Source organism: Chinchilla lanigera, unplaced genomic scaffold (genome assembly GCF_000276665.1).
Source record: "Chinchilla lanigera isolate Chin_1 unplaced genomic scaffold, ChiLan1.0 scaffold00020, whole genome shotgun sequence".
Classification (NCBI taxonomy): Eukaryota; Metazoa; Chordata; class Mammalia; order Rodentia; family Chinchillidae; genus Chinchilla; species Chinchilla lanigera.
This window is the reverse complement of record NW_004955421.1, coordinates 22,472,808-22,487,177: the sequence shown is the minus strand read 5'-3', so window position 1 is coordinate 22,487,177 and position 14,370 is coordinate 22,472,808. Positions and strand designations below refer to the sequence as shown.

At 41.6% G+C, this 14,370-nt stretch overlaps 1 protein-coding gene and 1 long non-coding RNA gene across 4 annotated transcripts in view; both read left to right on the top strand.

Annotated features, from left to right (window-relative positions):
* The first annotated feature begins 1,446 nt into the window (after window positions 1-1,446).
* Window positions 1,447-5,180, top strand: LOC106148421. The gene is made up of 3 exons (XR_001233843.1): window positions 1,447-1,531; window positions 4,093-4,264; window positions 5,057-5,180. It is a non-coding gene; the product is annotated as an uncharacterized LOC106148421 (long non-coding RNA).
* Window positions 5,181-6,456: 1,276 nt separating this feature from the next.
* The window catches only part of Gdi2 (GDP dissociation inhibitor 2), a gene marked incomplete in the record, with an annotated part of 31,102 nt that continues 23,188 nt past the window's right edge, over window positions 6,457-14,370 (top strand). For all 3 annotated transcript variants that reach the window (XM_005383849.2, XM_005383848.2, XM_013513666.1), the window contains 1 exon segment: window positions 6,457-6,710. In XM_005383849.2, the coding sequence (XP_005383906.2) occupies window positions 6,666-6,710 (45 nt within the window).

Genomic DNA, 14,370 nt, shown 5'->3' with positions numbered 1-14,370 from the left:
TTAAACAGCCTACTTTTTTTCTTTCCTTACTTCCTTATTTCTCGTTTTTTTCAGACAAGGCCTCAATATATAGTTCAGGCTGGCCTTGAACTCACAATGCAGCCGGAGCTGGCCTTGAATCTGCAGTCATTCTCCTGCCTCAGCCTCCCGAGTATTGGGATTACCAGTGTGAGGTTTCGTGACCAGCTAAATAGACTTCTATTTTATAAATACCCCAGACCTTGTAAAAATTGCACTTCTTAAAAGCTTGGTACTGATATCATCACATTTAATGGTACTGATATCATCACATTTAATCTTAGTAGGGCTGTGCTCCCATGCTTCCTAGAAATTCATCAATTATTTGCTCATCATCTACCAAGTGCTCAGCACTGTTCTGTGTGGCAGGGGCATAACTGCAGATGAGACAGATAATATTCCTGCCTTCATGGGGTTTTACATGCTAACTGGTGGACAAAGAACAAGTGAAGGAAGTAATTATCAATTTGATAAAACAGTGAAGTAAGCAGGGTGCTTAACACTGAGTGGAGAGGAAGTGGGAAAAGCCAGCTCTGTGAAGAGCTGCAGTGGGGGAAGTGAAGACTGGCAGCTATGGGACCAAGAAGGGTACACAGGCCCTTGGGTGGTTAAAGGTTTGATCAGATTCTAGGAACTGAAAGACCAGTATGCTTGAAGTTAAATGACCAAGAAGCAAACAATATAAGACAAAGTTGGAGAGATACACAGAGGTTAGATTAAACAATCCCTAGTAGGCTATATGAAGGCATTTGCATTTTATTCTAAATGCAAAATATATGCAGAAATATAGACATGATCTGATTCACACTTCAGGAAGATAATGGACAGATAAGAAGAGAGGTAGGAAAACCTGTGGGAAAACCTGCAGTGGTCTAGCAGAAAGGAATTTGACCTAGAGTAGGTTTCCTTCTGGTTTTCTTTTCTTAGATTCAATCTTTTTTCTCCTCTTTCCTTTTTTTTTTTTTTAAAGAGACAGGGTGTTGCTTTGTAGTTCAGCCTGGCCTTGAACTCACTATACAGCCCAGGTTAGCATCAAACTTATGGTGATCCTCCTGCCTCAGTCTCCTTAGTACTGGGATTACAGGTATGAACCACAATTCCCAGTTCAATCTTTTCCTTTGTAAAGTGCAGATGGAGGCTTAGTAGAAAAAGATGAGCCTGTAATTATTCGCAAGCACCCCAATATAAGTTTCTTATATACTACTGTTTTTTGTAAAGACCTGAAATATTTTCAAAACTGATGTTTTTTACTCTTCTTACCGATCTACTTCCCCTAAACCAAAGGTTTCACTCTAGTGGGAACTAAGTACATCTGGTCTTAACAATCCACTGAACCAATTAGTGGCTTTGAAGCCCCTTATCATAAACAATGTCTGTTGGCTAGAAGTTCCTTAGCAACTGGAATAGTTAGGGCTAAAGATTCCAAGACAGAGGACTGGGACAGGCCTAAGCCAGCACTAAGAGGCTTAGGCAGGAGGATCATCATGAGTTCGAGGCCAGTCTGAGTTACACAGTAAGTTCAGAACCAGCCTAAACTACGCAGCGAGACCTTGTCTTAAAACCAACCAACCAACCAACTGTAAAACAAAACTAGGTACAGAGTTTTGGATGAATTATCTGTTAATTATTCATATTTCTGATTTTGTTTTTTGCCTGTCAGGAGGGCCATAGGCCCTGTACCACAAACAAAACTAAACTTCAGTGTAAGGAAGGTTTATTAATCTTAAAATTGATTCCCTTATCTCAATGAATCTAAGTTTTGTGGTAACTCTATCTGAATATTGACAAAATAGCCTTCTGTTTAAATGCATTATCATTCAATTGATATGACTAAAATCTTCAATATTCAGAAGCTAAGGGCAAAATGTGAAGGAAGGCTCTTGCAATGGCTAGTTTTAAAGAATGGGTATTCTTCTGTTGGTTCAAAAATATAGTTATCACAACTTCTATTTGAAGATAGTAGGACCATCTTAAGGGTTCATCTTCTTTGCCAATAGCAAATTCAGTTATACCTGCTATTATATAGATTCATAAACTTTGCACTTGATATGTGCCTTACAAACATTATTTATTTATTTATTTAATATAGGGTTTTGCCACTGCTATTGTTCACTCACACATGGGATTAACATCAGTCCAGTGATCAAAACAATGGTGGATAACTTCCAAAACTGCTAAAATGGTTTATAATTACTTGGCTTGCCAAACCCATAATTCTGAAAAGACAATAGAAACTTCTGGTGGTGGATCAGGCTGGCCTCAAACTTGTGGTCATCTTTCTGCCTCGGCCTCCCCAGTGGTAGGATTACAGGTGTGCAGCACCATGACCAGCTTAGATTAACTTTTTATTTTTCAAAGTTAGGCAACTCTTATGTTTTTATTCTTCCAACTATAATGAGATTGATATGCATGGACAGCTGCTTACAGACATTTAAAACTTTGGGGAGACCATAATATAATGCAAAAAAACTGAAATGCACTTTAAAAGGAGTGTTCATGAATCGTCAGCTATATGTAAACAGAAGTTCAACCGTGTGTACGTCCTATTGGTGATAGTCTTTGGCGTGGGACGAAAATTGAAGAGCACAGTATGCTGCAAAGCAGCCTGAGCTAAAAGATTGTTTTGTGGTTAGGCTGGTGACACAGTCATAATGAAGTGGAGACCTGTTAAAAGAAATGTAAAGATTAGGAAAGCTTTGAGCAACCAAGCTTAACATTAGTCAGGATGGCTGCAAACCAGCCGCTAGCCATTCCTGAAACACATCATGTCACCTTCCCCTGAGTAATTTCCTTAATGTCTCTGGTGGCCATGTCTAAAAAAGAGACAGTACCAGCCACTTTTTACTTAAGTTTTCTCTGGTGTTAAGTCAGGAAAAGCGAACCATTCCATTTTGTCTTGTGACATGCACAGGTCCCTAACTGGAACAAAGAGCTGCACAATGAGCCATTGTTTTGGCTTTCCACTAACATCTGCATCCGTTCCATGGGAGGGTGGCCTCTACCCATCTGAATCCTTGAGAAGCTGAATTAGCTACAAGGTCCAAAATTACAGATTTCTCAACTTACGATTCTCCAGGAACCCCACTGGAACCCCGCAGCGGAAACTGATTCTTCTTTGTTTATTTCACAATAGGTACCAGTTTTAGTTACTGACCATGTTGATATCCGAATAACGGTAGTGCTCTGGGATCTTCTAGGGAAAGCTACTAGGCCAGAGGGAACCAGACCAAATAGCAAGATCCAAAGTAATGATGAGACCGAACAGAGTAAGTGAATTCTCTACAGGTCCGGCATAGCCTGTTGGGGCTAGAAAGCAGGGCCACCTGGTGGTACCTGAGCAAGGGTCAGTTCTACCTGCTTGTCCATAAATGTGCATAGCTCCTAAACAAAGTAATCTAGATAGGTCTTCCATAACGTAACAACAATTAGGCTACTGATCAGAAAGGTACTGTGTCTAGCAAACCATGGGAAGAAAAATACTGATATTTAAAATTTCAATAACTATCCATTTATTCTTTGGGTGTTCTGGGCGTTTCTTGTTAGGAACATAAAGAGGTACTGGCATTACTGGAGTATTTTCCTGACTTTTGGCAATAGCTTATAGACCCAATAATCGCTGTGGTTCCCTGCTAGACCACAGGCCTTCGCTAAAGCTATCCAAAGATTACTGCCCCATGGAATTCCCTCTGTGGAATTTTGCAGGGATGTCCCATGAAAGAAACACGTTTTCCAGTAATTTCTTATTGTGCATCAGCTTTCCTATCTGGGAAAGCTTTTGTCCAACCAGAAAACCTACAAACTATTATAAGCACGTACTGGAAACTTACTAAGGGTGGCAACTGAATGAAGTCTGTCTGTAAATGCTGAAAAGGACCATCGGATAGTGGAAATCCACCACCAGAAAGTTTCTAGCATCTTTTCAGGATTATGGGTTTGGCAAACCAAGTAATTATAAACCATGTGAGCAATTCTGGAAGTTATCCCACCTTTGTTTTGATCACTGGACTGATGTTAATCCCCTAATAGCAGTGGCAAGCACAGGGCCTCTTAAATTTGTTTCTGGCGTTCTCTCAGAAGCAGCAGAAGCCTTATGGAACAGAGTACGCCTTTCCATGTGGTGGTTGGCAGCAGCAAAGAAGTTTGGGAGCTTCTGAAGGGGCAACTCATTGGACTACTCTACGAAACACAGAATTTAAATTGTCTCTGACCTTTCAAGAGGCAGAAACTTCACTGGCAACAGGACGACGTAAGACTGTACCATCTGTGTACTGTTTGATAAGTGTTGGAGTATGTTACATACAGTTGTTTGGGCATAACTGGAGACTATCTGTATCCGCTTAATCAACACCTTAGGTGACAGATAGCTTGTAAATATTCCACATACGTCTCATGATTTGTCTTCCATTCTGCTCCTGGGGTCTTTTTTCTTTTCCCTTAGTACTTGGGATTAAACCTTGGGCTTTTGCTCCGAGCTACCTCTCCCATCTCTTCTTATTCTGAGACTCAGCTGGGTTTAAACTTGTGATCTCCCAGACTCATGCTCCAGAGCAACGGGATTAGTGGCATGCACCACTATGACCAGATAGGCCCACAATTTTGATAGATAAACGTAGCTGGTGCACCAGTAAGTACAATCTTAAGACTTTTTGACCTGTCAACAGACTGTGATCAACAATCAAGCAAGACCGTGTCTCAGAATAAGAGATGGGAGAGGTAGCTCGGAGCAAAAGCCCCAGGTTTAATCCCAAGTACTAAGGGAAAAGAAAAAAGACCCCAGGAGCAGAATGGAAAGAACTGGAAAAGTATGTTTCTTTTTTTTTTGGTTTTTTCTCCGGTACCAGGAACCGAACTCACGACCTTGCACTTGCCAGGCAGGCGCTTTGCCGCTGAGCTAAATCCCCAGCCCCTGGAAAAGTATGTTAATGATCTGAAACTTCAAGGGAGGGTCCAAGGGGAGCTAGGAAAATTGCTGACTTTTTTTTTTTAAATTAAGTCCCTAAGGTTTTTCTGCAAATTAAGTAAGTCTATTGTTTTACAGGCAAAATAAGGATGATTGTGATCTCCCAGACTCATGCTCCAGAGCAACGGGATTAGTGGCATGCACCACTATGACCAGATAGGCCCACAGTTTTGATAAATAAACGCAGCTGGTATACCAGTAAGTACAGTCTTAGACTTTCTGACCTGTCAACAGACTGTAATCAAAAAAAGAAAAACCTGAAAATAAAAAATACTGTTAAAACCAATTTAACTCTGAACCCAGACAGCTGAGGCCTTTTGACTAAATCCAACTCAGAAAAGTAGGGGGGAAAAAGGAGAAAAAGAAATAAAAAGTTTGTTCAGAGAAGCTTAAAGTTTGTTCAGATAAGCTCAGAATACAAAATGAGCGCAACTTGGGGTCCAAGAGATAAACTTACTGGATCTCTGGTTGTTGGAGAGATGACGGGGTCTAAATGGCATTGCTGGGTACGTACAGCAATGGCTTGATGTTCAAAAGAAAAAAAAAATAGGAAAACTGAAGAGTTAAATTTAATACCATTTATTTAAATAAGAAACAGAACCAGGCAGCGATTCAGACCAAAAATGTTTCAAAATACCCCCGCCTACAATGTGTGAGCAGTATTTATAAGCAGAAAAACAGGAACTGTCCAAAGATTACCTGAATAGTGCCGCTCAGCATTTGCCTTATTTGGAACAATTTGGCAGTCTTCAGTTTGAGATTGGCCAAGGCTCAGTTGCTTGGTTACCAGGTATACTCTTAAATTAGGGTACAATCTACAGTACTTGCACATCAAGATAGGATGCAGTTCACTATATACGGAGGCCACTTTGGGCCAAATTTTACTGCTCGAGTAGGACACCAGCTCAGGACACCATTCTATTTAACAGAACCAAACGATTATGACGTAGGCCGCTAATTAACACGCACAACAACCGAGCGCGTCCCAGCCCCGGCCAGCCCCGCCTCGCGGGAAGCAGCAGGCGACGGAGCTCCCAGCCCCCACGCGGCGCCTGACCCGCGTTCCTCACCCACGTGGCCCCGCACGCACCAGACGGCGCACACCCGTTCAAAGTCCAAGGGCAGCGGTCGGGCTCTGGGGTTTGGGGCTTTGCGAGCTCCTGCTCAAGCAGCAAGAGTCATGAAAAGCAGCAGCCAGGCCGCAGCCTCTGCGCCACTCCTCTCGCACTACTCAATGTCCCGCCCGCGCGCCGCCGCCCAGACCACGGTGGCACAGGACGGGCGGGAGCCGGAAGTCAAGATGGCGACGTCCCGCCTCCCTCTCGCGAGGGACGAGAAGGAAAGAAGGTTGGACGAGGGATGGGCTATCCAATGAGAAGGCGGGTCGCGCGTGACGGACGGCTGTTTTAGCCTCTCCGCAGGCCCCGCCCCGGCCGCGGGGGCTCGGAGGCAGCCCGCCGCACCCTCCCTCCGCAGCCCTCGCTCCCCTCCCTGCTCTGCTTTTCTCTTCCCGTCTGAGGTGGCGGCCGGCCTCGCCTCCTCATCAGCTCCATTTTACCACCCCTGTGGGTTTCCTTTTTTCCCTCGAGTCCGAGGACGGCCTGCGCATCTTCCCGCCTCCTGAGGGTGGCTGCAGAGCCCCGCGCTTTCTCCTGTCTCGGGTCTTCAGTGCGCGCCCTGCCCAGTCATGAATGAGGAGTACGACGTGATCGTGCTGGGCACCGGCCTGACGGTGAGCTCCAGGCGGCGAGAGGGTGCAGGGCGGCTCGGAGCGGGACGCCCCGTGTGTGCTGGTCCGGGGGGGCGGCCGTCGCTCCCCTCGCCCCGCCCGCCCGCCTCCCCCCTGCCCGCGCGGTGGCGGGGCGCACCCGCAGCCGAAAGCGGCCGGTCGGAGGCCGCATCTCCCCGGGGCCGGAATTTCACGGGCGGCCTTGCTTTTCCCCAAGGGGTCGTGGCTGGTGGAGCCGGACGGGTTTGAAGGCGCCCGGCCACCTGGCTGGAGCGGGCGGCTTCGGCTTCGGCTTCGGCCTCGGCAGCCCAGGCCGTGCAGCTGCGAAGCTCGTCTGCTGGGTAGTAATGGCCGAGTAAAAGCAAGTGCGAAAACAGAGCTGCAGCCTCCTGCAGAATTGACGAGGAAAGGGAGAAATGCAGCCGAAGGGTGCAGATGCTTCTCCTTTGGGGTCGATGACCCCTCGCGATTGGAAGCGGAGGAGCTGTGGCAGAGGACGGGGGAGGGTGTAACCGCGCGCAGTTGCATTTCCTATCTGGCCGTATCACTGCTGTGAGCCAGTCTGTGGCTGCCAAAGCCGGGTTGAAGGTTTCCTGGCGAGCCACAGGATAATCATTGCTTTGTGATTGGTAGTGTTTGGAGAAAACGAACAGATTGGTTTTTCTTTAAGATCTTGCTCTAAGCCTCATCGATTCCTTTAAACCACCCTCTCATCCCACTTACTGAGCATCTGCAGAATTGAAAAGGAGTTTTCTCAGAACTTGTCTGTTCAGGTGCTTTGGCACCGGACTTTTGCCGTCTTTTCCTTTTTTTGGTTGCTTCTCAGCCCCGACTATCTCTTCTAGATTCTTTCCCTTAAGAAATGGATTTCTGATTGCTAGAGGCTAAGGTTGTTTTACTGCCGAACTCCCTTCAGGGACTTAGACGCTAAAGCAATATATGAAGAATGCTTTCGTAATAGATGAATACAAGGCATACCTAATACCATATAGTACGGATGTTCCCGGGGTCGCTCTCTGGTTAGAGACCCTTAGATAGTGTTCTGTAAACAATGCAGGCAAGTTTTGCATCTTGTACTTCTTTTTTCTTGCCTTTTTAATGAAATGAGGAGTCCTTATCTTGTAGAAGAATTTAGTTTTTAGAGAGAACCATTGATTGTCAATCAGTGTTTTGGAACATTTGAAATTCCACTGTACCATTTAATGAACATCCATATAAATAATGCGAACTCCATATAATTGGACCTAGGCGTTTAATATAATTAGTTAATATAACTACCCCGTCAGATTTGTTGAAATGCATTATAAGTATCAGGCTCAAATTAACGTTCTTTTCAGGTAACGCTGAAGAAACTTTTAGATTTCTCTAGACAAGAGAAAACCTGTACGGTTTTATTCAGATTTTCTTTTAAAGGAAAGATTATCTGTTTATGTTTTGTGGTGATTGGAGACTACACATTTCTACATTGTTTGGCCAGTCCAGAAATAGACATGTGACTGTTCAGGATATAGTAGCGAACAGATGTGATTGTTTATCCGGAAAGCCATTCAGTCATTTTGAATATGGGAGATTGGGTTGAATTTTTTAGATGGTAAATTGGGAAGACAATTAGATGCCTGAATACTATTGTATAAATAGGCTTGGCCGCTGCACTTTAAAAAAAAAAAGTCTTAATTCCAAGCTGAGTGTAGCAGATTGTGGTGGAGCTTGCCCATTGGAATGGGTACTACTGCTGCTAGTGTGCTGTAAGAGCCACTTCCACTGTCTTACTATGATTATTGGTAGTCATTCAGATTTGCTCATGAATAGTAAGGTCAGTTAAACATAGACAAGTGAGTACAAATCCATCATTTTGCAGGTCTCCACATCCCTAATTCAGAAGCACCACTTTATATCAAAGATGGCACAGTTTTACTGTGTAGCAACTAAATTAAAATAATAATTATTTAACTTTTCTTTTTTCTTTTGGTATCGGGAGTCTAACCCAGGACCTTGCGCTTGTCAGGCAGACACTGTGCTGCTTAGCTATATTCCGACCCTTAAGTTTTCATTTGGAATGTGAGCTTATTGATGAGTAGTGGACACTTAACTAGAAATCAGACTGTCATTTTGTAGCTCTGATAACTTTAATCTCAGTGAATCTTCCCATGAGTTGTTCTTTTAGAATTATAACAGTTTGGGGCAATCAGATTATTACCATCATTGATTGATAGGAGTAGTAATGACAGGATGATATTGATGAGAAATCTTAGACCCTCATTTTTAAAGGGTCTGACTTAGATGCCTGGAAGATAAATGAAGAGACCACCAAAGTTAAAACCATTGGATTAGGATTAACTTTGAGTGTCTGGAGTCAATATACCAGGAAATCAATTTCCTTAACTTTTGGCTGAGATTTAAGAACCTAATAAAAGTATATGCCAGTTGGTATGGGTACCAAATATTATATGGTGCCATATGTGTACTTATTTTTCTTTTCCTGTTTTTTTTTTTTTTGTTGTTGTTGTTGTTTTGATTTTTTTGTTTGTTTCTTTTTTCTTTTCTTTTTTCCTTTTTTTGAGACAGGCTGTGCAGTTCAGGCTGGCCGGAAACTCCTGGTGGTCCTCCTGCCTCTGCCTCCGTACTGCTGAGATTATAGGCACAGGTGCCGCTGCACCTGGCCTGGTTTTTTGATTTTTTTTGAGACATGGTCTTGGTAGATAGTGTAGGCTGGCCTTCAACTCACTATGTAGTCCAAGTTGGCCTAGAATTCACAGCTGTCCTCCTGCCTCAGCCTTCCTAGTGCTGGGATTACAGGCAGGTGCCCCCACTCCAGGTGTTACTTGTTATTTTTAAAGGAAGTGTGAGGAAGTATTGGTTTTTTCTGTGTTGCTTAGTGTTATTTTTTGTATTAAGTTTAAAATAAGCTCGTATTAGCCCACAAATATTGATAATAACTTTAACAAAGAACACCTAAAACGGTTTGGTAAAAAAAAAAACAAAAAAAAAACAAAAAACCACATAGTCAAGTCTATTCTCTGTAGGAGAAAATGAAGTGGTCTTTATAAAGATTTTTTTTTAAGGAATTGAGCTATCCCTTTAAAGTTATCCCTTTATCCGTTGGATAAAGGCCTTTCTAAATAATATCCCAACTTGTTTAACAGACTGAAGAACCCAACTAATTTACTTGATAACTAAGATTTCACATCATGAGGATTAATTATTGTGCTTTGCTGTAACACAGTCATTAAGACCAGTAAGCTTTGTAGGAACTGTGACCCTCCTTTAAATAATCTCAGACTGCTTTGCTTTTTGAATTCTTTTTGGATTCCTCCCCATCCCTCTTTGCTGTTAGCGTGGCGCCTTCTACTTTTCTATGCTTTCAGTGTGTGTAGTCAGCTTCTCACTATCTAATTTGCATGTTTGGAAATAAATGGTGTTAGAAATAGTATATTAAAAAATGAGAGTATGTCCATAGCTGTTTGGTTTTCTTTTCTTATTTTTTTTGTTCTGCACAGTAATTCTAGTAGGGAATTGTGATTAGAACTGTACACTTTGATAATTAGGTTATTCTCAGCATTATATGTTTAAGAATTATTGTACATTCCAGACATTGCCTTTTTCTTTACTGAAAACATTTCATATACGGGGTTTTGTACTTGATTTAAAAGTACAGTAACTTTAACTGTACTTAGATTGTTTAACTGTACTTAGAGCTGTAACTTAGACTGTTTCTTAGATTTGCTTAGTCTTAGATTTGCTCTTTGAACATTTTGGCTATAAAGAGTTGTGCATATCAAGACATTAGAAAGTAGAAAGGCAAGCTGCAGAATGGAAGAAATATTTGCAGTACATATAACCAATAAAGGACTTCATATATTTCCAGAACATATAAAGAACTTTACACTTTTTAAAAACATATAAAGCTGTAAGAAAAAACAGAAAGCTCATTTTAAGAGTGAGCAAAAAGGGCTGAGGATGTAGCTCAGTGACACAGTGCCTGCCTGGCAAGCGTAAAGTCCTGAGTTTGATTCCTGGTAATGCCCTCCCTCCCCCCTCCCTCCCCCTCCCTACCATCCCAGTGAGCAAACCAATTGAATGGACACTTGTTAAAAAAGATACCCTAGGGGCTGGGGATTTAGCTCAGCGGCAAAAGCGCCTGCCTGGCAAGCGCAAGGTCGTGAGTTCGGTTCCCAGTACCGGAGAAAAACCAAAAAAAAAAAAACAAAAAAAACACACAAAAAAACTGGAAACTACCCAAGTGTCTACCTGTAGTAGAATGTATAAGCAAATTTAGCTGTATCCATGGCACATATCCACAGGTTGTATTCATTCTGTGGAGTCCTCTAGAGCTTGTTGCCCCAAGTTTGGGTTGTGCAACTACATCTGTAGTGAATTCCAGAGAATTTATGAGGAATTCAGAAACTTCATCTCCAAGCCAGATAGGTGAATCAGAATTACATTTTAATATGATCCTTAAAGGATTGTTGTTTGAGAAACATCCCTTTAGATGGAGCTTTCTAAATCTGGATGAGCATCCCCACCACCCTGGGTCTGTTTGATATGCAGATCTCAGACCCCACCCCAGACTGACTGACTCATTCTGGGACTGTTTGATCCAGCTCTAGGAGTCATGAATGTAGCCTGAGGTTTCAGAGTCCATTTATTTTTTTTTTATTTTTTTATTTTTTTGGTTTTTCTCCGGTACCGGGAACCGAACTCACGACCTTGCGCTTGCCAGCAGGCGCTTTTGCCGCTGAGCTAAATCCCCAGCCCCTTCAGAGTCCATTTAAAATGTACATTTCTGAAGAAGTTTGCAGGTGACGCTAAAACCAGGATCCACCCTTCAAGGTCCTCTGCTTGCAGGTACTAGGCATGCTTTCTACAAAGGTCCAGGTAGTAGTTTTTGCAAGACATGGTCTCTGTCACAACTCTGCAGCTGTACTGTGGTACTGTGAAACAGCCAAAGGTAATATATGTATTAATAGGTGTGCTATTTACCGGTACAACTTTATCTAGTAAGATAGTCTTGCAGGTTAGATTCGGCTCAGGTATGTTGGGGACCCCTGCTCAATAATAATGAGGGTAAATAAAGTAGACCTTATACAACCATAAGTGAACCTTTTAAACATAATGTTGAATAAAAAATGTCACTTTAAAAAGTACTACAAAACTCCGTTTATTCAGAGTTCAAAAGCAAAACACATCTTTGCTGTTGGTAACCATCAGCATGAAAGGGGATGGTAGAGGTTGTAACAGGATTAGGGAATAAGGGGCTTTCTAGAACGTGACTTCTTGTTTTTTGAGCCAAATGAAAAATGAAGCACACTCCTGTAGTAAAATTTGAACCTGATGAGCCTTCTGGAACTTAATGTTTTGTTTCTTGAGCCAGTTAGGCACACTCCTGCAGTAAAAGTTGAACCTGATGTTAAATAATTTAAATCATTAAAAGAATGCTAAATGGATAGATGCATTATAGAGGAAAAACTAAAATTTGTATAAATATTTTAAAATGAAGATTTCAAAGTCAATGAAAATGAGATTGTATTTCTCTGCTAGTGAGGGTCTTTTGGCAAATTTGAGAAACACTGAAGGTTTGTAAAGATGTGAGGCTGGGGGTGGTGGTGCACACCTGTAATCCCTGCACTCGAGAGGCGGAGGCAGGAGGATCGTGGCAAGTTCCAGACCAGCCTGCGTTACATAGTGAGTTCAAGGCCATCCTGAACTGCACATAGTGAGCTCAAGAAAGCCTGAACTATATATAGCAAGGCCCTCTTTCAAAGCAAAACAAAACAAAACAAAACAAAACAAAAAAACAAAAGAAAAAGAAGAAAAATGTGGAATTTCCTTTGTCTTCAGAAACAAAGATTACTAAAACCCTGGTGTAGAGCTTGTCTCAAAGTAAAACAAAAGGTGGGGGCTTGGGATATAGCTTACTGCAAAGGCTTTGGATTCAGTCTCCAGTATTGCCACCCAAAAAGTTTTGAATGAATATGTACCCCCTCTCCATTTCTTCTCATTATTCTTGTGCGATCCTGATTAGGTTGTTATAGTCCCGCCTCTATCCTTGCTTTATTTAACATTTCCTAATTATTCTATTTGATTATCAGTTCATTAATGGTTATCTCCCCCCCCACACACACCCGGGTTCAGGGTCTCGTTTTGTAGTATAGGCTGGCCTTGAACTCACTATGTAGCCCAGACTGGCCTCAAATTTGAGGCGATTCTCATGCCTCAGCCTTCTGAGGGATTGCATGTGTTTGCCACCATGCCCAGCCATTAATGGTTATCCTGAATGCTTACTTTTTCTTTTTAGACAGGAACTTGTTATGTAGACAGGCTGGTCTTGAACTCACTATGTAGCCTAGGCTGGCCACAAACTTGTAGGAATCCTCCTGCCTCAGCCTCCCAAATTCTGGGATTATAGGTATATGCCACCACACCTAGCTTTGATGCTTCTTTAGGGCTCTAGGTTCTGAAACATTTTAGTTTTAGAATCTGTTAATACTTTCAAAAATTGAGGTCATTGAAGAACTTTATAAGGGTGGTTACAATATTAGAAGCCAACAGAAATAAAAATATATTAATTAAAATATATTAAATATGTTAAATTCTATTATTAATTATATTATTGTTAATATAGTAAAAGATATTAATTCACTTTAAATAATAATAAACCCATTCATGTTGACATGAATGACAGTTTATTAAATGTAGCTATCTTCCAGAAGAAATTCGTGAGAATACCATTGTCATACATTTTCTGCAAATCTTTGTGTTGTCTGGCCTCATAAAAGCCAGAGTCTCATATCTGTTTCTCACTTGTGTTACATTTTTCTTAGCTGCATTTTATGAAAAAAGTCAGGCTGCACACAGATGTGTAAAGGAAAAGAGAGGGAAATTATAATGTACATTCTTTATTTATATAAAACCCAAATGGCAAGTTTTAAAAAAACTTCATTGCAATATGAAACCCCAAACTACCTTAATGTTTTCATATTCAAATACATTAAATAAAATCCATTAATCTACTTTGCACTTTGAATTCCTTCTTTTTTCTCTTCTGCATGATCTGTGTAACATTCCTCTGTCATTTGGAAAATACTGGTTTACTCTGAAAAATGCAGACTTTCTGAAGGTTGACATATTTTGCTTTATAATATCAAAAAATTGTATTTGTTAATACTGTCACTGATACCATCTGAAAAGTCTTTTTAGTATTGAGGACCTAACTTGTCCATGATGGTAGGTGAAAGTTTTCTAGAATTCTAATTTCCCTTCAGATTTTATTTTTTAGACAGGGTATAGCTGTGTAGTTCAAGGCTGGCTTTGAACTCACCATGTAGCAAAAGTTTGCCTCAAACTCAATGGCACTCCTCCTGCCTCAGCCTCCCAAGTGCTGGGATTACAGGTGTGTACCACCATACTTGCCTCCCTTCAGAATTTTGACTTTTTGTTATTGGAAACAATGCTGGTTATTTTCCTTTGTGTTCATTTTTGCAAAAATGTCCACCAAATACCTAAGCCTAAATAATACATAATTTACTCAGTCATTTTTCTTTTAAATAAAAACGATGGCTGGGGATGTAACTCAGTGGCACAAGCCCCTACCTGGCAAGTGCAAGGTCCCAAATTCAATTCCTAGTACCAAAAAAAAAAAAAAAAAAAAAAAGACACAGAAAAA